The sequence below is a fragment of the Heterocephalus glaber genome, unplaced genomic scaffold (assembly GCF_053883595.1).
Source record: "Heterocephalus glaber isolate CG9 unplaced genomic scaffold, H.glaber_assembly_v1.0 deba00000470, whole genome shotgun sequence".
NCBI lineage: Eukaryota > Metazoa > Chordata > Mammalia > Rodentia > Bathyergidae > Heterocephalus > Heterocephalus glaber.
The window spans coordinates 3317883-3345800 of record NW_028258145.1 but is presented as its reverse complement, the minus strand read 5'-3'; the positions used below and the strand labels follow the sequence as shown (position 1 = coordinate 3345800).

The 27918-nt window shown below is 40.2% G+C and overlaps 1 protein-coding gene across 1 annotated transcript in view; it reads right to left on the bottom strand.

Annotated features, from left to right (window-relative positions):
• Vwa3b (von Willebrand factor A domain containing 3B) overlaps positions 1–27918 on the bottom strand; it is a 315053-nt gene that overhangs the window by 106057 nt on the left and 181078 nt on the right. Inside the window, 5 exon segments of the mRNA XM_087203240.1 lie at positions 212–343; positions 1381–1519; positions 5477–5631; positions 9917–10005; positions 10008–10103. Of these exon segments, the coding sequence (XP_087059366.1) occupies positions 212–343; positions 1381–1519; positions 5477–5631; positions 9917–10005; positions 10008–10103 (611 nt within the window).

Genomic DNA, 27918 nt, shown 5'->3' with positions numbered 1-27918 from the left:
TAGTTAATGTATGTAAAGAACAAAGTTTCCTTTATAAAACATTTTTTATTACAACACAGGGGTGTGGAACCCGTGGCCACAGTTTCAACATGTCCAAGTATGAAGGTGATGCCATCCTCAGAGCTCAGAACATTACTTAAAATTTCTGTCCTGTGAATAAATTCAGTGCACAGGTGAAAAACTCAGGCCCCCAACTTAGTCTCCACTTTACCTTAATCTCTCTAATCCAGGACTGAGCCTGTTCCAAGTTATCTTCATTAATTTCAGCAAGTTTATCCCGCCACGTAACTGCCTGGCCATCAAATGTCACAAAATTGAATTTGCTTTTGTATTTCAGCTGTTCCTGTAAGAGAAGATTATTATTTAACCATAAAACTACTCACATGTAAGAAAGCTCAGGACAGCTCACAGCTTGACACATTTTAACCACTAGGATATCTATTCTCAGTGTTAGAAGCTAAAAATTACATTCAGTAGCAAAACTCATTTCTAGTACAAAAGGCATTTAAATAAAATTTATACTTAGTTCAGATGGAAGACATTTACAAATGTATAAAGGAATGTACAGATATATACCACATATGTCACATAATGTGTTAATTATAGATAATAATTATATGTGACATTAAATGCTGACATTAACAGTATACTGGATAAGCATACAAAATGTAATATGCCCAAAGAACAGAAATCCAAATTATCATCATTTTGGTGATCTTTTGGGTCATTTTTTAAATTATTCAGTTAAAGACCTATTCACTTACTACATATTAGCCTGGATTTCTCCAGTAGAGGTTTATCAAATTAAAACTATATTTTGTGTTTCTCACGCACTTCCCACTACGATTTCTGTGGCCGACACACCAATCCGACAGATGCACAGCAGGACTGTGACACCCACACATAGGGGCAGAAACTGAGCTTGGGAAACCACAGTGACCTGTTCAGGTCCCACAGCTCAGGAGCTTCTACTCATCTGCCTAGGCTCCTTCTGGGCATCAGTTCTGGGCCAGTATACACAGCATCCCTAACAAACACTGGCAGTTAAAATGCAAATGCCAAGAAAATAAATATCTGGAAAATGATGGAGGCTTCTGTACACCAACTTTCAGGATAGTGAAAAGTTGAAGCAATGAATATAAACACCCTTTTTAAATCCCACATGTGACAGAAGGACCCACAGAGGACAGGTCTGCTTGCAAAAGAGAACCGATGATTTGCTAACTGGCAAAAGGGAGCTTTTCCTGAACTGGTATCTTATGGATTTTTTTAGTGCAAAACCTCCCTGTCTATGCTCAGAACCATTAGAGACAATGATTGCTAGAGTTGCATTTATGACACATTGGCCCCGAATGCATGACGTTGACAGTTCCAGCTAACCTGCATAAACTCAATGATCTTGCCCTTCACCATGTCCAGTTTGCTCTTCATCGAGTGAGATGTGTCAATGAGGACATAGATGCAATCTTCATGCACTTTCCCAAAGAGGAGTTGGCTCCTGTCCTGCAGCCACTTAATCCTGGGCAGGAGGAAGTTTTAGAGTGATTAGTGTCTTTGGCCATAGATCATCTTCCTCAGAGCTTAATGATACATCTGCAGAGGCCAGAGCTGTGCTATGTGTTGTTTAGACCCCATATTCAGGGACTGGATTATTCACCTTGAGGTCTTCTGCAGAAAATCCTACATTTGGGGTGGTTCCCTTATCAGTGCCTTTCACTACCTGTCATCAATCTGAGTGAAGCCTAACTAAGTTAATCTATATGACAGAAAAATAAATCCAATGTGGGTGCCAAAGCCAAAAGTATGTTCCTTCCAGTCATCTGCTCTGTGGAGGCCCTCAGTTGTGGTTTCCAACCATTTGCTCTTCTAATCCTGCTCAGTGTGTTCAAGCTAGTGAAGCCAGCACATTCCGGAAGCTCCTGTGGAGCTTGTGGACAGTGTCAAGCAACCCCAAGGATGGTGACAACCAAGCACCAGGTGCTGTGTGCACAGGACTGCTTCTGCGGGCCATGCTCAGGTGCCCAGCACAGGACACCAAGGAAGCCTATGGCTGTAACGGAAACTGGGGGAAAGGACAAAGACAGTATCTGAAGTGGAGCTCAGGGTTCAGCAAGGCCTAGCCAACTAGAATCTGTAGGGCAAAAGTCTGAAGGGTGTGGTTACTTCACAGAAGGGTAGAAAGAGAGAGTGTACAGAGGAGAGAGAGAGAGGAAGAAGAAAGAGGAGAAAGGAGAGGATAGGAGAGGGGAGAAGAGAGGAGCATAGAGATTAAGTGAGAGAGAAATTGGAAAAGGAGAGAGAACTTGCTCCAGAGATCTGTAGAAAGAGGCCCATGAGATTTTGGCAAAGTGATGATCAAGGTATGCCTTTGAAGAAACTACTGAAGCCAAGAAACAAATCACAAAAAAGGAGTAAGTGGATCAAGTCCTCTGAGCTTATGAAGGCTGCGAACAGTTCATCTTCCAGCCAGAGTGGAGGAACCTGCTTAAACCACAAGGGATGAAATAGAATCCTGACCAGAGTAGGACCTGAGGAGTGGGATCAAAGGAACCCTAGGATAAGGGCTAACACAACCTAAAAGCAAGACTTAGAGAGTCAAACTGATTCCATGTAACTCAACTGAGACAAAGAACACACATAAAATATACAATGAGGTCCAGCATCTAACAATGTAAAATTCAATTTTTGGGTTTCTAGTTTGAAACCAATGGGGCTGCAAAGAAGCAGGGAAACACAATCCAAAATCAGAAGAGAAACTGATCAATAGAAAACAAACCCAAAACAACACCAATTTCAGAATTAGCAGAAAAGGATGTTTCTAGTACAGTGATTACAAATGTAATCCATACATTCAGGATGGTAAAGTGTGAAGAGAATAAGGAAAGAAATGGAAGATATAAAAAAAGACTCAAATGCAACTTCTAGAAATACATAGTATCTGAAATGAAAAAATACAGTATTAATAGTAAATTACATAGATATTAATAGAAAAGATCAGGAAAAATGTTTACAAGATACAGCATTAGGAAAAATTACAAAATGAAACAGAGAAAGAAAGACTAAAAAATTCAAGTGACTAAGTAGCTCATGGAACAATACCAAGGAGTCTAAGATGTGAAGGAGAGGGAAGGAGGAAACAAAAGATGTTTGGAAAAATATGGTCAAAATGTTTCTAATTTTTCACTGAAGCAATATATCGGCAAATATAAGGTCAAAGAACCAAAAAAAAAAAAGCAAAATGAAGAAAACCACACCAACGCACATCATAAAACTGATGAAATCCAGTGATTAAAAGAAAAACCTTAAAAGAAGCCAGACACAGAAAAATATACATTGCATGTAGAGGAAGAAGCCTAAGAATAACAAGAGCCTTTTAATAATAAATCATGCACAGCAAGAGAAAGAGATTTTAAAAATGAAAGATAAAAATTTTAAACTAGAATTCTATGGGTAGCAAAAATATATTTTAAAAATAAAGATAAAGAGTTTTCCAGACTAAAACAGCTGACAGTTATTCATCACTAACAAACCTACGTTACAAGAAATACCAATGGACTTCAGGCAGAAATAAAATGATGTTAAATGGAAACTTGGATCCACAAAAGGAGTAAGGAATAATAGAAATATCAAGTGTGTGGATGAATATAAAATATACTTGTTCTAGGTTCTAATCTAGTTATAAGATAATGGACTATTTGTAATGTGAAGTTTATAGCATATGTAGAAGTAAAGTGCAGGATAACAGGAAAAAAGGGGGAAAGGAAGTTGTACGATTCTTAAAATATACATGCAGTGATATATTATTTGCAAGTAGACTGTGATAAAAATGAATATCGTGAATGCTAAATAGTCATACATCAAAACAAAACAAAGAGGTAGTGTTAATGAGACAATAGTGGAGATAAAAAGGAATCATAAAAATACTCAAAAGAAGGCACACACACAAAAAAGATAACAATCTACAACCATTTGGAAAGTAAGCTACATGTTTCTAATAACCCTTTGGTCAAAGAACAAATGACAGAAGAAACTTAAACCCAAAGTAAAGAGAAAGAAAGAAATAATAAAGATAAGTGTAGAACTCAATGGCATAGAAAGAAGAAAGCTATTTGTCTATATCTGTATCTACATTTATATCCAGTGAAATAAAAAGCTGATTCTTTGAAAAGATCAGTAAAATGTATGACCTCCAGCCAGTCTGGTTAGAAAATAAAGATGATCTAAATTACCAATATCAGCTCTATGTGTATTTAAAGAATTGACATCATAGTTTAAAACCTTCCCACAAAGAAGGTGGCTTCAAATGACTCAAATGGCTTCAGTGGTGAATTCTACCAAACACCTAAGGGAGAGGTGGGACCAATTCTTCATAAAGTCTTCAAAACATAGGAGCGAAATGAAAACTTCCCACAATCCCTGATATCTGGAGGAGGAAAAAGACAAGGCACCCGGAGGCTGCCAGTGCCATGTTTTCCAAGCATATTTAGCCCAGGTTCGAAGCCCAAATTACTCCCTCCAAGGAGTCAGCTTCAAAATCGTAAGTGGAGGAGACTTCAGACACAGGGGCTGTGTTTTTAAGAGGCTGGAGCTCTGCAGGTAAACATTTGTCCGATGGGTGTCTGCAACCTGTGGCTATATGATAGAAAGCACAGAAGGAAGGAGGGAGCTCTCTTTCTCAAATGACTATTGCAGGCTGGAACTGGTTTAAACTCATCAGATTTAGTATCTGATCTAATCCATAAAACAAACTTATAAAGAGCATTACTTTTCCCATTTTATAAACAAGGAAATGGACGCACAAAGACACTGGCTAACTTCCCTAGGGTCACCCAGCAAGTGGCAGAGGTGGGATTAGAATCCAACTTTATCTGACCTCAGAGCCCACACACCTGAATAAATTTGGTCTTCTAGAATAAAACTGTCCCCCCAGCCTCTGAGAAGTGAAAGTGTTAAGGTAGACCACCCTCACAGGACCAACCCTGAGGTCACAGTATTAGTACACCAGGTTCATGAGCATGATGGAGTTTAAGACCCAACAACATTGTGAAGGATGACATGAAGTTACTTTAAGTTTATTTCATGAACATACACACATATGTATAGATATGGATACATATTTTCATTGTTTTCTAGTTTTTCACAACCTTGCAATAGTTGCTTTGAAACATTCAGGAGCACAGAGGACAGGTGTAATCGAGTCTGCAAGATACCTGTGACCCACAAAAAATCCAAAGCATGACCAGAAGCTTTCCTTAGCTTACAGTGAAGTGTGACCAATGTGATGACTACACCTTGCTTGCTATTTTTAAGAATCTGCACTGGCATCCGGGCAGCTGGTCTCTGAATTCGAAAATCCCCCTCAAATATCCTGAGTGTTTATTGGCCATTTCTCTTAGTTGAGCTTTACCAAGATATCAAACAGGTTTGCATTTCAAGAGACACTACATCACTTGTACCCTCCTGTGAATACACTGACCTCCTTTGGATTCTGGCCAGGGCTGTGTGCATTTTCTCACTGTACCACTTGTATTTCTCCTTGGTGATGTTGACATGGACCAAGCTCCCATCCCTCCAGAGAGCGTGGACAAACTTTTTGCAATATTTTGCATGGACTGTCTTCATGTTGCTCTCCTAAGGGAAGAAGAAAAAAGCCAGTAAGAAACTAAAGAAGAGTTCCCAGGATGGCACTCTCTCCTTGCCTTATTTATATAGTTCTTGGCACTCATTCTCACTATAGGATCATTCAATTCCTGCTCCATAGGGAACTCTGTGCTAGGTATGGACAATAGTCAGAAAGACAGGTGTGATTCCATCCATGCCCAAAAGATTCCAGCAGGAGGGAAAAAGGGGGGGGGAGTGCAAAGAAGAAAGCCTCACAGAGCACTGGAGGGTCAGGGAGACCACTCTGGAGGTGGGACCCGAGTCTCACACATAGCCTTTTCCTTTGTTATACCCAGCTGCAAATAGAGCAAAGTAAGTAGCTGAGAACCCCAGCTGAGATCTAAACATCTTCTTCTGGGACCTGCAGAACTGGTCCAAGAGTAGAGGCTCCAATAAGGAGCACTATCCTCTGTCTGTTGCTACTCCTCACCAGGAGCTCCTCCTGGCTCCGGGAATAGAGTCCATAAAGCAAAGACCCCTAACCCTACCTGTGTAGCTCACGTTAACAAGAGAAGGGCCAGAGGGAAGACAAAGCAGAACAGGGCAGGGCAGATGACATCAAATGCTATGGGGGAAAATAAGGCAAGGAAGAAAAACAGAATGCTGAAGAAAAGAGGAAGAGTTAAACCTAAAATATAAGAAAGACCAGAAAGGAAGGAGTGTGGCCATGTGGAGGGGAGTTATCTAACCGCCAGAGGCCCCACAACCTCATTTTCTCATGTGTAAAATGAAACTGCACATTTTTACCTTTTGCATAAACCATAAAGACATTCCACAAATGCTAACTTTTTTTTTGGTACATACTTTTATTGGTACATTTTAGGTGTACAACATAATGACATTCATCATTGGAGATATGCACCTTTACATACCCTCTTGGTTACTATTTCTCCCCCTTCCCCTGCCCTTCCTTCAACCCCTCCATCCCTCCCTATTTACAAAGACTTTGTTTCCATTTTTTCATTTTCTCATATTAATTCCATTCCCTTCTTTCCTTTCCCCTACCCCTCCCACTTCCCCCTCCCCTCTGCCCCTTTTCTTCCTATTTCACATTATCTATTATACCTTTTAGTCCTTACTAACACTTTGTTTCTGACACTAGAGAAACTATTCGGTATTTACACGTGTGTCCTGTTTATTTCACTTAAGAGCATGGCCTCAATGTGCATCCATTTAGCAATAAATGTCTCTAATTTCTCGTTTTTGATGGCTGAGTAGTACTCCATTTTATAAAAAAAAAAAATTTTCTTGATCCAGTCTCCAATTGATGGGCATTTGGGCTGTTGCCAACAAATGCTACCTTTTGACTCATAATGCTAATATTTGCAACACACAAAATATACTGGGCATCTCCTAAGAGCTGGGTATTGTGCTCAGACAGGCAGTTTTTAATTTCCACTTTATAACACTCATTTTACAGATATGGAGAATGGAGCAGTCAGGTATATCAGCCAATGAAGCCTTTTTAGTCATTTATTTCTCAGTATAAATGGCTTTTCTAGATCTGTACTTATAAACCAGTCTGTATAGTTAAAAATTTTGGTGAGCTCCAGTCCAATAGAATCCTGGGGAGCCTAAACAATCTACATATTTAACTGGTTTCATTTTAACAGATTTTTTAATAGGGATTCTCCCTATTTTATACACTTCATAATTTTAGGGGTAAATCCAGTTTGGGTCCAGAAGCCTTAAATACCATATGTAACATTTTCCTTTTTCATAACTATTTGTGAAAGACAATAGCTTTATTATATAACTCTCAACCTTTATCATATTATTATTCATCAGCACAAGAAATTTGAGGTAAAATTACAATTTAAAAGCCCGATTCTTCAATCTTACCCATAAAATTTAATTTACAATTGTCAAAGAGTAAAGAAATCAGTCTAAGCTAGCCCTGGGCCTGCTGCTTTGTCAGGAGTCTGTGGTAAGCTATGTCCAAATTGACAAAGATTAATATTTTTAAATATCCAGGGCCTAATGTATTTTTTAAATGAAAATTTAGTTATGTGTGACTTCCTGAACATTACTGAATAATGTCTACAGAACTAGAGAAGTGTGCTGGGGGAGGAAATCTGCAAATGAGATTTTCCCTGCACTCTGGCAATTGCTCTGCATCCTAGGATATGCTGGGAAACAAGTCTTGCATCAATTCTGCATTCTTCTAATTCAATTTTTATATTGCCCTCCTGCAGTTCATTGTGAATGTGTGGCAGTAAGAAGGCAAGAACACAACGTGGGGAGAGAAGGTGAGAGCACAAGAGCATAAGATGGCCAAGGGCCCTGGAGTTTCCTCTCTGTTGGATCCACAGACATCTCGTATTGATCCCAACACTGAGCTCCAGCCTTTGGGAATCAATGCTTCAGGTGGCAGGGGAAGTGTGAGGCTCCTCCCCCACTGTCTCCACAGGTCTGTTCTGGGACATGCTTTTCAGCTCTTACTTTACAGTACCTGGGACTTTACTACCTCTTTTGTTTTATTTTTTGAGCAGGGTCTCACTACATAGTTCAGGCTGGCCTTGAAGTCACTATGCACCCCACACAGTCCTTGAACTCATGGTGGTTCTCCTATTCAGTCTCTCAAGTGCTGGGATTATAAGCACAAATCTCTAAACCTGGCATTTGCCACCTTCTGAAAGAGCTTTCCTTTGGTTTTACAAATCCAGAATACTCATTTTATCTTGATTTTCTGTTTCATATTGTGACATTTCTCAGTCTTTCTGCACTTCCAATGTCTTATGTTGTCTGTTCTATAGATGGAAGTTTCTCAAAGTACAGTACTTGGCCAGCAGCTGCAGTATGGTGTGGGAACAGTTATTGGCGATGGCCTGAATGTAGTGTGTCCTCACCATATACTGAGCTTGGTGCCTGGTGTGGCTGTATTGGGAGATGGCTCCTTTAAGAGATGACTAAGTTACTAGGAGGGATGAAACTTTACCTTGCAGGAGAGTTAGGTCTCTCTGAACTGGATGGCCTCCCTCTGTCTCTCTGTCTCTGTATCTGTCTCCTTCTCTCCTCTCTCTCCCTCGTGGTCTTCTACCCAAGCTCACTTTGCTCCCACTTTTCCACCATGAGTAAGTGTAGCATGAGATCCTCACCAGAAGCCAAGCAGATGCTAGCACCAGGCTCTTTGACCTCCAGAAATGTGAGCTACATCAACATCTTTTCTCTATAAATTTCCCAGTCTCAGATATTTTGTCATAACCATACAAATCAACTAAGGTATTATTCATGCAAAGTTGGTGCCTCCCTTCAAACCTCCTAATGAATGTGTATGATTCTGGAGTTTGGAAGCCACTGCTATTGAGCATTACCCTTCTACTAGGAGCCAGAAGCTCTGTTCTGTGAGACCCATTGGCACAATGGAACTACTGCTTTCAAGGTTTTCAGTAGACATGCCGTCCATTGCTATCACCCTTTGGAGAACCTGGTTTCATATTAACTGGGAATCCACTGTATGCTGATGGTGCTTGTTCAAATAATGCACCTTCAAGACTGATAATTCAAGGGGGCCACAGAAATGCCTGAATTTAGAATATTCACCAGCAGTTTCTCCTTTCCATTTAACATGGGAAAGGGCCTCTCTTTTGACATCATGACAAGTAATTCAGGGATTCACAATGCCTAGATTTCTACAGGCCTACCCAATGGCTTCTATGTAACTCACTCACATCCAGTGTGGTGGTTCAGAAATGACTTCAATGTGTCCTCCAAAAGTTCATGCCTGGTTCCAGTGTGGCAGGGTCAAGAAATGGTTGATCCTTAAAAGGTGGACCTGCCTAGTGGAAGGTTGCGGACAGTGCCTCGGAGGGAGATTCATGCTGGTCTTGCGAGTGAGTGAGTTCTCACAAGAGCCACACCAAGCCATCTACTTGGTCCTTTTTTGCACATGGCCAGTTCCCTTTCTCCTTTTCTGCCATGTTGTCACTCAGTCAAGTACCCTCACCAGCGGCCAACAGACAGGGCGGCCTGATCATAGACTTTCCATCTCCAAAACTGTGAGCTAAATAAACCTTTTCTCTTTATAAAGTTACCAGGCTTTGGCATTCTGTTATTGCAACAAAAAACCAGACTAGAAACCATTTCCAGACTTGATCTCCACTCCCAAGGGTAGCATTTAAAGAAAGGTACAAAGTAGAAGGAAGACCTGATTTTTCTCCCTGCTCCCTTTCTGTGTGGCTCTGGTCTCGGATTCTGATCTGAGGGAGGCCCCACCCACCCAGGAAATGCCCCACCAAGAGTTCACTCCACCTACCGCACTGGTCTGCACCGACTCATCCTCGGGCTTGGCTTTTATATCAACAACTCCATCAGCATGGCGGAAGGAGCAGTCGGCAAGGACACCAGCTTCTGGGCCTTCAAGCCATATTTCTGTAGCCACTTCTCAGAGTCCCAGGTGTGTTCTGGATTTGGCTCATTCTGGACAGATGCTGCTCCTGACTCTGTTTTGGGGATCACAGTTCATCAACCATACATACTGTATGAGCCATTCATATCATACCCCAAACCTTGTGCTAACCAAACTGGGGCATGGTTGCCATTAGATCACAGGAAAACACAGGACCGGCAAGGAGTTAGTTCACAACACTGGGCAGCAGGAATCTACTTTTCCTCTCATTTCCTCCTCTACTTAAATTGCCTGGCCCATGCCTGTGCGGAGTTGGATAACAGACCAAAGCTGTGAGTCAGAAGAATATTAAATTCAAGGTCAGAAGCTCTGGGTTCAAGTCCTGACTCTGTCACCTACTAGTTTGGTCCAGTTCAGTGAGTCACCACCTTTGACCTCTCTGAGCTTAGGCAGACAGGTTCACCTGCAGATTGAAGGTCATGTCTGCTCAGCCTTCCTCAGTATCGGGCAGCAATTTGGTGGGAACAGTCACACGACAGTGCTCTATGATGGAAGGGAAAGAGAAGTAGGACACACCCTATGGGGATGTGAAGTCTCTCAGCCTGCAAAGGCTGGTGGGCTGCTCCTCATGAAGCTCCTTCATCCTTTGGTGAATGCATTGCTGTTCAGAGCCCAGCACTCATCTCTGCAGGCTCAGAAACCTTATCCATCAGTTCAGATGCCCCAGAGCTGTATCGGGGACAGTTCACCTTAGGTTCACAGGTTAAGGTAGAACCCAGAATGCTAATTGCCCAAGTACAGCATTCCCAACCTTTGGCACATCCCTTGCTGTTTTCCAGAGGTCACTTGTACAGTCATGCCTTGGTATCTGCGGGCCACCGGTACCAGGGGCCCTCATGGGTACCAAAATCTGCAGATGCTTAAATCCCTTAAATAAAATGGTGTGGTATTTACATAGAATTTATGCACATTCTCCTGTATGCTTTAAAAAGATCTCTAGATGACTTATATCTAATACAATATAAATTCTGTGTAAATAGTTGTTATATTGTATTATTTAGAGAATAATGATAAAAAGGTATGTACATCTTAAGTACAGACACAATTTTCCCCAAATATTTTCAATTCCTATTTGGTTGAATCCTTATATGTGAAACCAGAGGATACGGAGAAGACTGTAATTAAAAACTAGCAATCAATGTGAGGGAAATAAAATATTATCCACCTGCCCCTCACTGTATTTAAGGGCTATATAATTAGAATAAGATGTGCAGAGACAAAACTCTTTAGTGCCAATTTTTTCTCAGTAATATGTAAAGGAGCTGCCCATTAATGCTTCCTGTGAGCCATGTCCTTGCATTTTAACAGAACATCTTTGAAAGAATCCATGTGAAACCTACTGGAGCTGGAACTTATTGAAAAACTTGTTTCAGCTTTTGAATCTGAAACCAGCACAGCATCAGAAGCCAGTGGCACCATGCAGGACAGCAGCAGGTGGTTTCCAAGGAATCATACAGTGTCCCCCCAACCTTCCTTCTAGGGGTCAGGTCAGAGGGTCCCACAGTTTCTCAACCCTGTGGTTCTCTGGAAAGCTCTCCTGCATCCCAAGGAAACAGCAAAAGGCAGCAGGAAGCTGTTTTTGTCAGGGAGAAACCTTTCTGTGACTACATTTCCTCAATTATTTTTAACTACTAAGTCTCTCCTATTTAGGGAGGCATTTTCCTTTCTCTCTTTTTCCTGGTCAGTAGGTGAACTGTAGTAGTAGGAAATAAATTTTTATTCCATTATTTCCATAGTAACACACACTGGGTCACATGCTTCTGCTCTGTCCTGGGTTGACAAGAAAAAGACAAGAGCCTTTTATCAAGTGTAAGTTCCAGTTGCCCATAAAAGAGCTTCTTAAAAACACATGAACCAGCTGGGGATAGCTCAGTGGTTCTGCCACCTGCGTTGCAAGCTCAAGAACCCGAGTTCAACCCCCTGTACCAAAAAAAACCCCCAAAACCGCATGAACCAGTCCTTACAAGGGTTTTCAAAAAGACAGAGATGAACATCGAGCTCTCACCTTCACCTAGGACCAGGCAGTGCAGCCTCTGGAGGACACATTTCAGGCTCTCATTTACCATCTGAAAGGGGGTTCAGGTAAAGACCTCCAAACAGCTTGAACTTTCGTAAAGGAAAGGGGCAGCCAAGCAATCAAAAAAAGGCACTAGGTGCTCCAAGGCTAAAGAAAGCAGGAAAGAAATGAAATCTTTTCTGTTTCAGTGCTAATGACACCAATTAGCGGCTGAGCCTCGTTTTCCCCAGGAGGAGACAGGAAGGGCATCATCTGTTCATTAGCATCACTTACTAACAGGTTCTTTCCATTCCCCTGCAGTCATTTTAATTAAAAGTGTTACATGGATTCTCACCTACAGAGCCTTCATTTACTATAGAGGTGTGAGCTGGCAGCTACTGCTGATTACATGGCTTTCCTATTCCGCTCAACAGATTGCTAAAGATTTTCTTTCAGCAATGAACAAGGGAAGCAGATGGCAAAGCACATCGATGCCCCCAGAATTTACTTGCCTGGCCCTGTCTATCCTATTTATCAATCTCAGAACAGTTTTCAAGGAATAAGGCATTCTGGCCAATGCCTTTTAAAATCCATAGCCAAGGCCACAAGCAAAATGATAAACTTGGCATAATTTAGCAGTATCCACTCTCTCCCCGGCCTCTTACTCCCATCTTCAAAATTTAGCTCTCCAAAGACTCCCAACCATCAGGGATTTACTACTCCCATAACTGCCTTCCTCTATCCTCCTCCACTGAAAGTTATGTCTGGCACCTCATTCTTGCCATGCCAGGTTACTGTGCCATTCAAGAGAACTATTAGTGAATGAATAAACTAGATCCTCAGAGTGACGTTTCCACAGCAGGTCCCACAAACACTGTCTCCACTGCTTGCCAGGGGCTATGACTAAGAAAGGGGCTCCTTGGGCAAAAATCATGGGGAGTGTGAAATACAGTTTCAAGGGGTTCCTAAGCCTCTCTTTTGAGAATGAGCAAAGGGGCTTACTATAAGCAGAATCCCAGAGCTATTTGGTCCCAGTCTTTCTGCTCAGGGACCACGTGAAGGGCTTGCATTTTAGAGACAACAGCTTGATATATATTGTCCAACACCCCTATTAATCACAGTTGTCATGAGACACTGAACAAACCCTTGGCCACCATAAGGGAAGTGTTTATGGGAAAAGGATGGTGTGGATTAGTTGAAAAAGAAGGTGGAAGGAAGAAAATGAGGGAGACAGGAAGGAAGGAAGGAAAGAATGAAACAAGGAAGTAGGGAGGTGAAAAGGAAAACAGAATTAAGGACAGCTGAGAAGGGAGAAGAAAGACAGCAACTACCAGCAAAAGAAATCCAGATCCTGCCTGCTGGAGTCACAAGTGAGGTTTCAGCCACATGAGCCAGCACAGCAGATGGTAGCTGTAGGGCCATGGGTCGTCTGAAGGTGAGATGAAGCCTGTCTTGCTCTGAGGCCCAGGGAACAGGTGTTGACAGAATAGGGTGAGAGAGCAGCTGGTCCCTGAGCAGTTACACAGCGTCTGCTGGACTTGTTGCCTGGTGTTTTTCATGCTGAGCCTAGATGCTTGCCATGGCAGGGCTACCAGGCCAGGAGGATGAGGGAGACTGGAGTATGGAAACCCGGCAGCATTCTACAGAATGGGTCCACTGAGGAGACTGAGGCAAACATTTTTAGGAGTGACCCCAGAATGCTTGCATTAGGGCTGAGGCCCAGTGAAGGACCTGCAATCAAATGTTGTCTGTGACTGGGTCCAAATGGGCAGTTTTAGAGTCTGCATATAATCTTGGGGAAGCCTATTAGGAAATCTTAATGGGAGAATGGGAATGAATTCTAGGCTCTTTGTCCCCTGGAATATTGTAAAATCATATTTACTTCCACCTTGTACTGCTTGTAAAATCAAAGTAGGTTCTCTGTTATAATGAAGGGCTCTGTGGCTTACCCAGCTGTTTATAAATCAGTGGGAAAATGCTTACAACCCTGAGTGTCCCTAATTCCTGGCATCTTCAAGGAATGGAGGGGAAGGGAGAGAAAGGAATTCAAAAATGGTGAAAAAGAAGCAGATGTAGGAATAAAGAACAAAAAGCCCCAATAATGAAAAGAACATGAGAACACGGAAGAGGCGCTCACACCCTCTCAAAAACACAGTTTTACATTTCTCTCCCTTTCTCTTCTGCCTCACAATTCTCAAAGAAGGAAACTTTAAAAAATTAATTAGATGTAGGCTGTGAATGAGGCAGCTGCAGGAAGAATTTCTGAACTCTTCAACACCTGCAGCTGATTGCTGAGAAATATGCAGTGATAGTCATTTTAGTTTAGTAATAAATCCACATGAAGATGAAGAGAAACCACAAAGGGGGTGTGGATAGGTGAAGAATTACAAAAGCCACATTTTAATGTATACACATTTAAGGGGATATTTAAAATAAATAGATAATATTTGAGGATCAATGAGGTAGCCATCAAATTTTACCTTGCACAACTATTTCTTTTAAAATAGCCATAACATGGTGAGATAAACACAGACCATTTCAAGATGTTTGGTACAAAATGGAACAACTGAGATGAGGAAGTGACAAAAGATTAACAGTGTTTGGAAAGTTTAGGCTGAAAGACCTGAAATTCACATGGTAAATAGTGAGGATCCAGTTATTGGCCTTTTTATTGTTGAATTGTATGCATCTTTTATATTTCTTTGGGTCTATAACCTTATCAGATATGTAATTTGCAAACATTTCCATTCTGTGGGCTGTCCTTCTACTTTATTGATAGTGTCCATGGAAGCATAAAACTGTAAATTTTTTGAAGTCCAATTTATCTATTTTTCCTTGGTTCTTTAACTGTTACAACCAAGAAACTATTGCAAACCTAATATCACAAACATTTGCACTTTGGTTTTCATCTAAAAGTTTCACTGGAGTTTTATCTCTTACACTGAAATCTTTGATCCATTTTGAGTTAAATTTTTGTTTATGCTGTGAGGTAGGAGCCCAGCTAAATTTGTTGGGTGTTGATATCCAATTGTCCCAGCAGCATTATTGACAGATTATACTTTCCCCATTGAAATGTCTTGGTGCCATTGTCAAAAATCAATGGACCATAAATGAATGAGTCTACTTCTGTCAACCATGTTCTATGCATCTTCTTTGCATCATCTAGCAGCTGCTGGATTCATTTCTCGTGGTCCCTTACAATTTTAAAGAAATTTTTCTTTTCCTGGTCAATTGCAATCTTATCTTCTATACCTGAGATTCTGTCCTCACATTGGGTTATTCTGCTGTGTAAACTTTCAATGGAATTTTTATTCTCCTGGAAATCTGTTTGCATCTGTTTTACAGATTCCATTTGTTTCCTATGTTTTGATTCCATCATGTTCCTCAGATCCTCTATTTTTTATGTGTGTCCTGTCTAGATTTATTAATCCTGTCTTGCACTATGGGCAAATCTCTGTTGTTATCTGAGAAATTATTTCTGATTTCATTTTTTCCAGATCCTCTTTTGTTGCCAGTTCAGGGAGTCCAGATGTTTACGTATCAGAGTGTTCCATCTCGTTTCCCTTTGGGGTTGCTGTAGGTGATCTGGAAGTCTGGCTTTGAGGCTTGTTTACATGCAAAGAAGAGTAATATAAGATTGATCAGAGTCAATGAATAAACAGGAATGAGTGCAGACAACATTAAAAAACTGTTCACAGAAGTAATGGCAGAAAACTTCCTGAACAGGGGACAAAGAACTTGATATAGAGATAAGTGAGGTATATAGGACTCCAAATAGCCTTGATTAAAATAAATCAACACATAGGCATACAATTGTTAAGGTTCCAGAAACCCAACAGAAAAACAAAGTTCTACAAGCCGTTAGAGAAAAGAAACAAATCACATACAAAGGAAAGCCCATCAGAATCACAGCAGACTTCTCAATGCAAACCCTCAAGGCAAGAAGAGTTTGGAGTGACATATTCCAAGCCCTGAAGTAAAACACCCTCCAACCCAGATTGATGTACCCTGCAAAACTATCTTTCAAAATTGATGGTGAAATAAGATACTTTCATGACAAAGAGCACCTTAGGAACTTCATGAATACCAAACCAGCACTCCAAAAAAATTTGGACACTATCCTACAAAAGGACAACAAGGATCACAACCCCAGGAAGCCCAGCAGAATGAATCCATTGGGAAATACAAGAAATTAAAAGCAAAGGGGGAGGATCAAACAAAAAGAAAAAGTCATGACAAGGATAACTGAATACATGTCAGTTATAACCATCAATGTTAATGGTCTCAACTCACCAATCAAAAGAAATAGACTGGCAGAATGGGTCAAGAAGTAAGATCCAACAATATGCTGCATACAAGAAACACACTTAATTCAAAAAGAAACTCATAGACTGAAAGTTAAAGAGTGGAAAACAATACTCCATGTGGCAAGAACCTGAAAAAAAGTAGGAATAGCTATCATCTATGCAGATCAAGTGGATTTCAAACCAACACTGATTAAGAGAGACAAAGGACAGTACATCCATGCAAAGGGAACCATCCAAGAGGAAGAAATGAAAATCAAAAATATCTATGCACCAAACACTAGTGCACCCAAGTATATAAAACAAATAATAACAGACATGAAAAATAAGCACTAATCATATAAGCACTAATACAATAGTAGTGGGGGACCTCAATACCCCACTGTCACAAATAGATAGATCAACTAGACAAAAAATAAGCAACGAAATACTAGAACTCAATCAAACTCTTGAACAAATGAACTTAACAGATGCTTACAGAGTGTTTCACCCCCACAAAATCAGAATACACATTCTTTTCAGCTGCACACGGGTTGTTCTCCAAAATAGACCACATACTCACTCATAAAACATGTTTCAGTAAGTGAAAAGGAATTGAAGTTATCCCCTGTATATTATCAGACAATAGTGTGATGAAATTGGAGATCAATAGCAAAAGAAACCACAAAAATTACATAAACACATGGAAACTGAACACACTTCTTTTTTTTTTTTTTTTTTTTTGTACTGGGGATCGAACTCAGGTCCTTGCACTTGGGCACCAGGTAGTGAAACCACTGAGCTAAATCCCTGGCCCTGAACACACTTCTGAATAAATTAAAGGAAATTAAAGAAGAAATCAGACAGTTCCTTCAGTTAAATGACAATGACAATGAAACATGTCAGAATGTAAGGGAAAAAATGAAAGCAGTCTTACGAGGGAAATTCACAGCAGTGAATACACACATTAGGAAAACAGAGTGAGCCCAATTAAACAACCTGATGCTGAATCTCAAGCTTCTAGAAAAAGAAGAGCAGGACAAACCCAAAGCTCATACAATGGAGGAAATCGTAAAGATCAGAGCAGAAATCAATTCAATGGAGACCTAGAGAACGATACAAAAAATCCATGAAGCCAAGAGTTGGTTCTTTGAAAGAATAAACAAAATTGACAAACCTTTAGCCAACCTTATCAGAAAAAGGAAAGAAAAGGCCCAAATCCATGCAATTAGGAGTGAAAAAGATGAAATGACAATGGACCCAGGAGAAATACAGAGGATGATCAATACCTACTTCAAAAACCTATATGCCAATAAGATGGAAAACACAGACGAAGTGGACAGATTCCTAGGTACATATGAATTACTGAAGTTGAATGAAGAAGACCTAAATATTCTAAACAAACCGATATCAACCAATAAAATTGAAAACGTAATTAAAAACTTAGCAACTAAGAAAAGCCTGGGTCCTGATGGCTTCACTGTCAAATTCTACAAGACATTTAGAGAGGAGCTACTACCACTACTGTTTAAACTCTTTAATGAAATTGAAAGGGCAGCAATACTCCCGAATTATTCCTAGAAGCAAGCATCACTTTGATCCCCAAAGCAGAGAAAGACCCAACCAAAAAAGAGAACTATAGGCCAATCTCACTAATGAACATAGATGCAAAAGTCCTTAATAAGATACTGGCAAGTAGAATGCAGAAGCTCATCAAGAAGCTCATACACCCTGATCAAGTGGGATTCATCCCAGTGATGCAGGGATGCTTCAACATATGCAAATCAATCAATGTAATCTATCAATAGAGCCAAGGACAAAAACCATATGATTATGTCCATAGATGCAGAAAAAGCATTTGACAAAATCCAACATGCATTTATGATAAAAACCCTACAAAAAATTGGAATAGATTGTCTCTACCTCAATCTGATAAAAGCCATCTATGAAAAACCAACAGCCAATATCACACTAAATGGTCAAAAACTGAAATCCTTCACATTAAAATCAGGAACAAGACAAGAATGTCCACTATCACCACTCCTGTTCAATATAGTTTTGGAAACATTAGCCACAGTAATTAAACAGGAGAAAGAAATAAGAGGAATAAAGATAGGAAATGAAGAAGTCAAATTGTCATTCTTTGCAGATGACATGATACTCTATATAGAAGACCCCAAGAACTCCACCAAAAGTCTTCTAGACTTAATAACCAAATTCAGTCAAGTAGCTGGATACAAGGTCAACACACAAAAATCAATAGCTCTCCTCTACATGAACAACAGACTCACTGAGAGAGAAATAGGGCAAATAATTCCTTTCACAATAGCATCCAAAAAACTGAAATACCTAGGAATCAACCTAATGAAAGAAATCAAAGACCTCTTCTCTGAAAACTATAGCACTATGAAAAGAGAGATTGAAGATGATATCAGACAATGGAAAGACATCCCCTGCTCCTGGGTAGAAAGGATCAACATAGTGAAAATGGCCATACTTCCAAAACTGCTATATAGATTCAATGCAATCCCAATTGAAATCCCAGCAGCATGTTTCAGGGTCTTTGAGAAAACAATCCAAAAATTTATTTGGATCGAGAAGAGACTCAGAATAGCAAAAGCAATTCTAGGTAACAGAGATATGGCAGGGGGTATCACAATCCCCAGGCTGAAACTATACTACAAAGCTACTGTGATAAAAACAGCACGGTACTGGCAAAGAAACAGACCTGAGGACCAATGGAACACATTAGAACATACAGAAACAACTCCAGACACACTCAGTCATCTCATCTTCGATAAAGGAGCCAAGCACCCTCACTGGATGAAAGATAGCCTCTTTAATAAATGGTGCTGGAAAAATTGGGTTTCAACTTGCCAAAGACTAAAACTAGACCTATATCTCTCACCATGCACTAAACAAAAATCTAAATGTATTAAAGGTCTAAGTATTAAAATAGAAGCACTAAACTGGCCGGGAGAGAGTTTAGAAAGAACTCTTGAAGACACTGGTATAGGAAAAGATTTTATGAACAAAACCTCAGTTGCCCATGAACTAGCACAAACAATCAACAAGTGGGATCTCTTCTTATTAAAAGGCTTCTGCACAGCAAGAGAAACCACCAACAGTGTGAAGAGACAACCACAATGTGGGAAAAAATCTTCACCTCCTCTTCCTCAGACAAACATCTACTATCTCAAATCTATAAAGAACTTTAAAAAATCAGACCTCCCAAATTTAAAGACCCAATCCAAAAATGGGCATCTGAAATGAACAGATATTTCTCAGACAAAGAAATAGAAATAGCAAATAAATACATGAAAAAATGCTCAACATCACTGGTCATTCTAGGGATGCAGATGAAAACAACTCTGAGATTCCACCACACCCCAGAAAGAATGGCTCCTATCATGAAATCAACCAATAACAAATGCTGGCGGGGCTGTGGGGAAAGAGGAACCCTGCTCCACTGCTGGTGGGAGTGTAGACTGGTGCAACCACTGTGGAAATCAGTATGGAGGTACCTCAAAGATCTAGGTCTGGAAGTCCCACTTGATCCAGCTATTCCCCTTCTGGGTAACTTCCCCAAAGACTTAAAATAATCAAACCACTGTGATATATGTGCACCTATGTTCATAGCAGCACAATTTGTAATAGCTAAAACTTGGAAGCAGCCCAAGTGCCCATCAACTGAAGACTGGATAAAGAAAATGTGGGTTGTTTTTTTTTTTTATAAAATGGAGTGCTACTCAGCCATAAAAAATGAGAAATTAGAAACATTTATTGCTAAATGGATGTGCATTGAGATGATACTCTTCAGTGAAATAAATAGGACACACATATGTAAGTACCAAATAGCTTCTCTCGTGTGAGAAACTGAAAGTGTAAATAAGGACTAAATGGTGTAATAGATAATGTGAAATAGGAAGAAAAGGGGCAAAGGGGTAGGGGAAGTGGGAGGGGTAGGGGAAAGGAAAGAAGGGAATGGAATTAATATGAGAAAAGAAAAAAAAGCAAATGAACTCTTTGTAAATAAGGAGGGATGGAGGGGTAAAAGGGAGAGCAGGGGAATGGGGAAAAATAAGAACCAAGAGAGATTATGTACAGGTGCAAATTTCCAATGATGAATGTCATTGTATTGTATACCTAAAATGTACCAACAAAATAAAATTTTAAAAAAATAATGGATGAAGGGAGGAGAAAGAATATACACCCTTCCAGACCATGCCCCCTGTGACCCACCTCTTCCCACTGGGCTTCACCTCCCAACATCACACCCAGCGACAAACTCATCAGTGGGCTAATCCATTGATGAGTACACACCCTCATGATCTAATCACTTCCCTAAAACCCCACCTATGAGTGCATGAGGCTTTGGGGGGAACACCTAGACATAAACTAGGTGTTGATTTTGTATCTTGCAACTTTGCTGCATTCTTTTATTAGTTCTTACAATTCTTTGGTGGAGTTTTGGGGGTTTTCTATATATAAGAAAATTCTATCTTCAAAAGTAGAGATTTGACTTTTTTTTTCCAAATTGAATGCCTTTTCTTTCTTTCTTTTGTCTGCTTGCTCTGGCTAGGACTTCCAGAACTATGTTGAATTATTTGAATGAAAGTGGGCATCCTTGTCTTGTTCCGGATCTTAGAACGATTTGAGCCTTCTCTCATTCAGTATAATGTTAGCTGTTGGTTTATTAAAAATCACCTTTGTTATGATGAGGTATGTTCCTTATTAGGAACATTCCTAATTAGTTCAGAGGCTTTATCATGAAAGGTGTTAAATTTTATCAAATATCTATCCCACATTTATTGATATGACCATAGGGGTTTTCCTTCATTATACTGATGAGGTATATTAGTTTTATTGATTTGCACATATTGAAAAATTCTTGCATACCTAAGGGGAATCCACTTGATCATGGTGAATAATCTTTTTAACATACTGTTACGTTTGCTTTACTCATATTTTATTGAGAATTTTGTGTCTATATCCATCAAGGATATTGGCCTGTAGTTTTCTTTTTGTTGTTGTTGTGTCTTTATCTGGTTTTGCTATCAGGGTAATTCTGGCCTCATAGAAGTTAGTTGGAAGAATTCCTTCCTCTTCTATTTTTTGGAATAACTTAAAGAGAATTAGTATTAAGTTTTTAAAAATGTTTGGTAGAATTCAGCAGTGAAGTCATCTGGTCCTGGGCTTTTCTTTGTTGGAAGCCTTTTTATTACTGATTGAATCTTTTCACTTGTTATCGGTCTGCTCAGGTTTTCTATTTCTTCATTCAATTTTGGTAAGGTTATGCATCTAGGAATTTTTCCTCTTCTAATTTATCAAATATGTTGGCACATAGTTGTTCATAATATTCTCTAGTGGTCTTTTTATGTCTGTTATATCAGTGGCAACATCTTACTTTTCATTTCAGATTTTATTGATTTGAATCTCCTTAGAGTAGCTAAGGACTTATATTTTCTGTTTATCTCATTTATTTCATTGACCTTTTGTATTACTTTTTAGACTCCATTCTATTTATTTCTACTTTGAGTTTTATTGTTTCTTTCCTTCTACTAATTTTGAGTTGTTTGTTCTTGTTTTTCTAGTTCCTTGAGATGTTGTAGTAGATTTTTCAAATTTGAGTCTTTCTTTTGATGTGGCCAATGTTTGCTAAAACTTCCCTCTTAGTATCGCTTTTGCCATATCCCACAGGTTTTGCTATATTGTTTTCTTTTTATTTCAAAAAATTTTAAAATATGCTTCTTGATTTCTTCCCTCATATATTGATTGTTCAAAAGTAAGTTGTTTAATTTCCATATATTTCCCAATCTTGTTATTATTGATTCAAAATTTTATTGCATTGTGACCAGAAAAAGATACATAATATGATTTCAACTTTTAAAAATTTGTTGAGACTTGCTTTGTGGCCTATGATACCATCTATCTTGGAGAATATTCCATATGCTGATGACAAAAATGTGTATTTGGCAGCTGCATGACAGAATTTTCTATAGATGTCCGCTCAATCCATTTGGCCTAGGATACAATTTAACTCTATTGTTTCTTTGTTGATTTTCTGTCTGGATAACCTGTTCATTCATAAAAGTGAAGTGTTAAAGTTCCCAGCTATTCCTTCAGTGGAGTCTATCTCTTCCTTCAGGTCTATTAATATTTACATATTTCAGTGCTTCAATATTGGATGCATATATATTTATAATTGTTATTGCCTCTTGCCAAGTTCACCCCTTTATCATAATATAATGACTTTCCTTATCCCTTTTTACTACTTTTGATTTAATGTTGAGTTTATCTTCCATAAGTATGGCTAGTCCTGCTTTCTTTTGGATTCCATTTGCATGGAATATTTTACCCCATCCCTTCACTTTCAGCCTGTGTGTATCCTTAAAAGCAAAGTAAGTTTCTTATAAACAACATATAAATGGATCTTTTTTTTTTAAATCCACTAGTCACTTTATGTCTTTAAATGAATTTTTAATCCATTTACATTCAAGATAATTACAGATGTGTATTTTTCAGCTCAAGAATTTGTTTTTTTAAAAAGTTGCTATCATCTCATTGTTAAGTTTCTCTGTTAGAATATTGAAATATTTCTCTGTGTTTTCTTCAAGCTTACTGAATTCCTTACACCAGTTGTTTTAATTTCTCTATCTGAGAGTTCTCCTGTCATGATAGTAGATCTATCTGATCTACTTCTGGCACCTTACTAAGTGGGGTCATGGTTTCCTGAAATCTCTGGATGCTTGTTGGTGTACAACACAGTCTGGGCACTGAAGGATTAGATATTGTTCTAGTCTTCTAAATGTGGCTTTGTTTGTGAGTGTCTTTCGAGAAATTCTAAGTAGGCTGCTTATTTTCTTAGGTCCCATAGACACTTCCACTGTTGCAGTACTGGATCACAACCAGGTCCAGATTAGCCAGAAGTCTGCCATTGTGTTGTCACTATTTCAGTACTAAAGGACAACTCAAGCCTAGATGTGTCCCAAATACACTGTTGATGTGTTGTTCAGAAAGAACCAGGAGAATGTCTAGGAAGGACAGTCTGTCCACACAAGTATCTTCCTGGGACTAGGGTAGCCTCAAGTGCTTCATGCACTGTTACCGGCCTGTGGTTAGGCACTGCTTGATTCTGTTGATCTGTGAGCAGAGTCACTGGGGATGGGCCAATTCAACGCTCTTATGTCACATTTGTAACCACTTGTGCCATGAAGCTGTGTCACATCATGAATCTATAGCCCACCAAGACCAGCACAACACCAAGGTAGGATGAAGGTGCAACCAGTCACAGGTGATGCTACCTGGAATAGAAGTCTGATAGCCTGGAACCTGTCTTCTCTTGGTCCTAAAGCTATTCCAGAGGCTCCTTCCATAGACTAGTCTGGGGATAGGGGCTATTAGTGTCTACCCGATGTTAGCTTTCACCAGCCCACCATTAAGTTTCAAGACAGTCTTGTTCTAACTACTTTGCCCTACTCTGAATAAATGGAGTCTTATACCATCCTATGCTACCTGAGGTGAGGTAGTGCCTGTGAAGGCAGTAGCTTTGCCATGTGGACTGATGTTAAGCTGGATCAAGTCAGATGCAAACACCTAAAGTTTTGGGAGGTACCAAGCTCCATGCCATAGCTGGAGGAGATGCAGTTTGAAACTCAAGTCCATCCTTCTGGGGCACAGGTTTCTGCCAAGTGTCAGGGTAGTTCTAGGGCCTTGTTTACAAGCAAAGGCCTGGTAAAAGCTGTGGTACCTGAGGTTGGGGGACTGGTAGTGGAGACAGTCTCCTGGCCACCAAGGCTGACAGTAAGCTAGGTCATTGTAGGAGACATCCCTACAGCACAAGCGGGCTATGAGTGGCATGTGCTTCTTGCCTTCCATAATTCAGCTATATTGTTTTATATCAAGAGACAGACTGAAGCTCTATATAACTCAAATGGCCATGTCAGATGGTGGACTGGGCAAGTATAGCCCCTCCCTCAATGGCTGCCATGGAAACCTAGGCCCTGGTCTGTGAAGTGGCAGGACTCTGCTGAGTTATGTGCAGCTGAGGTCAGTATGACCCCAATTAAAACCCTTTCCTCTGAATTATGGCTTCTCACTGACCCAATGGGTTGCATGCTAATTGCACCTGGTCCTAGTACTGGTTTGTTCTATCCAAGCAAGATAAACAGTGCTTACTCACTAACAGCCTTGCCTGGCGCCATCATGCCAGGTGTTAGGCAGCATTTCACTAGATGCCTTCAAAGCATACATACCCTGCTCCCTGTTCCTTCCCATGATTATATTCAATAAATAGTGAATGTGCTTGGGGGCCTTTGTCTTTGTTGCCATCAGCAGCACTGACCAGGACCTAAGACTCAGCTTCTCCACTCTAAGTCTCATTTCTGTCTGCTCTTGAATTCACCTTGTGTTGTCATGGCTCACAGGCCAGGACCCAAGGCAGAGGTCCTGGTAACATCCCCTGCCTTGCTCCCTACAGGTCACACCAGAATCTCCCACTCTCAGGGGCTTGCATAGTCTTGGGAGAAGGGTGAGTGTCCCCAGGCCTACTAAAAGGCTGGAAATGGTACAGAGCAAAATTTGAGTCTGTCTAACAGGAGCATGGGTCTCTGCCTGATGCCAGGACCAGTCTCAAGGCTCAGTCTTTGATCTCTGGCTTATGAACGGGGCCTTCAGTTTCTACCCAGTTCTGAGTCTCATGATGACAGCCAGTTTTGATTGATTTTTCTCTTTATGAGGAGGCACATTTTCCTGCTTCTTTTCATGCCTGGTAATCTTTGATTGAATGCCAGTCATGAATTTTACCTTGTTGGGTACTGGATGGTTTTGTACTCCTATAAATCTTCTTGAACTTTGTTCTGAGATGCAGTTATGTTAACTAGAAACAATTTGTTCTTCACATGTCTTGCTTTGATAATATCTTAGGAGCTCCCAGAGAGGTGTTTAGTTTAAGGCTAATCATTCTCCATTACTGAGACAAGTCCTTTCCAAGTAGTCTACCCAGAATCCTATAAATCACAAAGTTTTCAGGTTGGAGAGAAGAAGCACTATGCCTGAGTCTGTGTGAATTCTAAAGTTTTTCCTTCTATTGCTTCTCAAGGGTTCTTTCCCCAGCATAAAGTAATTTTCTTTAATGCACAAGCTAAGCAAAACTTTCAAGGCAATTCTCTGCAGATTTCTGGAATTTTCTCCCTCTCCTCCTTCCCTCTTCTTCCTCCTCTGTCTCTCCTCTTACTCCTTCTTTCTTTATTCTTCTTTTCCCTCTTCTCTTTCTCTTCTCCTTCACCTCTTTCTCCTTCTTCCTCTCTCTCTCCCTCTCTCCCTCTCTCTTTGTTATTTGAATTCTAGCTGCCTTGGTCTCTCCAGACTGAGTTTTAGTTCTATCTCCCAAACTCAGGATGCTTTCCATGCTCTGCCTGGGTTCTTCCTTCATGTACCATGGCCTGGACATTCTTTCAAGGCAGTCAACTGGGAAAATCTACAGCTCACTGTTTTTTCCATGTATCTCAAGGATTACTGACCTTCATTGCTGGTGTTCAGTGTCTTTAAAAACATTGTTTTATATACTTTTGTCAGGTTTTTTTCTCCAGAAAATTTTCATATAATGGAAGAGGGCAATAAGTTCAATCTATAGCACTGTTCCCAAACAAACACCTTAGCAGCAGGATCACCAACCTCTTTCCTGGCAAAATGCTTACTTTACCCTGAGTTCCCTGCCTCATTTTCATTATCTCAGGATGACAGGAGATCGTCTGGGTTCTTAGATGGGGTGTCTCTACCAGTGAGCAGCAACCCCAGACAAGCCTGACTAGGCCCCTCTTTTGGGACCCCCATAACAGTGGTCTTGGCAAAGCAACCACAGCTGCTGGTATCCCATGCCCAAGTCAGGACACAAAATCACAGGAAGAAGCTACTGTCAGCAGAAACTTATTGGGTCACACAGGACAAGTTCATCTATGCCTAAACCTCTCCCTCTCTCTAAACATGTCAGTCTTAGTCATTTCCCTTGTTGCTGAGACAAAATACCCAACATGGACAATTTAAGGAGAGGTTTATTCTGGCTCATGTTTCAGTCCATAGTCAGCTGACTCCAAGGCAGGACAGCATGGCAGAAGGTTCATGGTGGAGGACAGCTGCTCACAGCATGGTGGATGGGAAGGAGAGAGAGTCAAGGGAGCAGCCAGGAAGGGTCAGAGAGCCTTCTGAGTCATGCCTACAGTGACCTGACTCTTTAGACCCTACCTCCTAACAGCAAGTCAGCTATGATGCCCCTAGAATCCAATCACCTTCCAAAGGTCCTATGTATGATCATATGAGGCTTTATGGGGATATCTAGCTCTAAATCATAACAATATCCCTGCTCCCATTTCTGCATCCTTGTCGCAAGTCAGCCTGGCCTCCTTGCTCTCAGGCCCTGTGAAGACCTCCATAACATAGGCAGTGCTGGGAGGCACCACAGCCATGAAGTGGTTCTAGACCTTGCTGCACATTCTGCTCACCTGGGAGCTTTAAAAATTTGAATCCCATATGGATTATCTGGTAGTGGAGTCAGATACCAATGGATTTTGAATGCAGGCTACATCACTTACTAGAAGTAGGGCTTTGGGTAAGTTAATCAACCCAAAATGAAGATAATAATACAGTAGGATCTGTCTCATAAGATGTGTGGTAAGGATTCAATGAGCTAAATGTGTGAAGCACCTAGAACAGAGCCTGACAGATAAGATGTGTGCTTTCAGCATTAGCTATTATTATTGTCAGGTGCACCCTAAAGGAAACCAGTGCCTTGCAGAGGAAAATCCTCTCCTACCTCAAGAATTCATGCAGGAAAATCAGTGTACCAACGCCTCTACAGATGCAAGGGAAAATCTGCAAGATTAGGTAACTGCTTGCTGCAAAGCATGCATGATTTCACTTAACTTTTACAATAAACCCTCCATATTGATAGTATTATGGTCATTTTGCAGAAGAATAAACTAACATTAAAAGAGATGAACAGAATAATGATAGAGTTGGGGTTTATAACTGGGTTTCTCTCACTCTAAAATGTAGGCTCTTTGTTGTGAAAAATGCTTTGGCTGACAAGAAAAGAAGAGGAAAAATATTCCTTGTAGTCTCAATGTCATTCACTAATAAAAATTCACTGAGCTTGCTTCTACGGTGCAGAAAGGGCTGGAGCACATCAAATACCAGGCCAGCACTTTCATTTTTTCATGATAGGATAGATGCTAATTAGTAACTAGAAAAGTAATGTTCAGATGAATACCTCATCACTACTAATATTTTAAAAAATATAATCAGAACAGGGCACGGTGGTGCACATCTGTAATCCCAGCACTCTGGATTGCAAGGTTGAGCAGCCTGAGCATCTTAGTGAGCCTTTGTCTCAAACTAAAAAATTCAAAAAACTGGTTTGGGATGTAGCTCAGTGTGAACACCCTGGGTTCAATCCCTAGTACTATATACATATGTATGTATGTGTGTGTTTGTGTGTGTGTGTGTGTATGTGTAAGCCCCTGTTCTGCATTTTGAATTCAATACCAGACCCCACATTTGGAAGCTGTGTGACT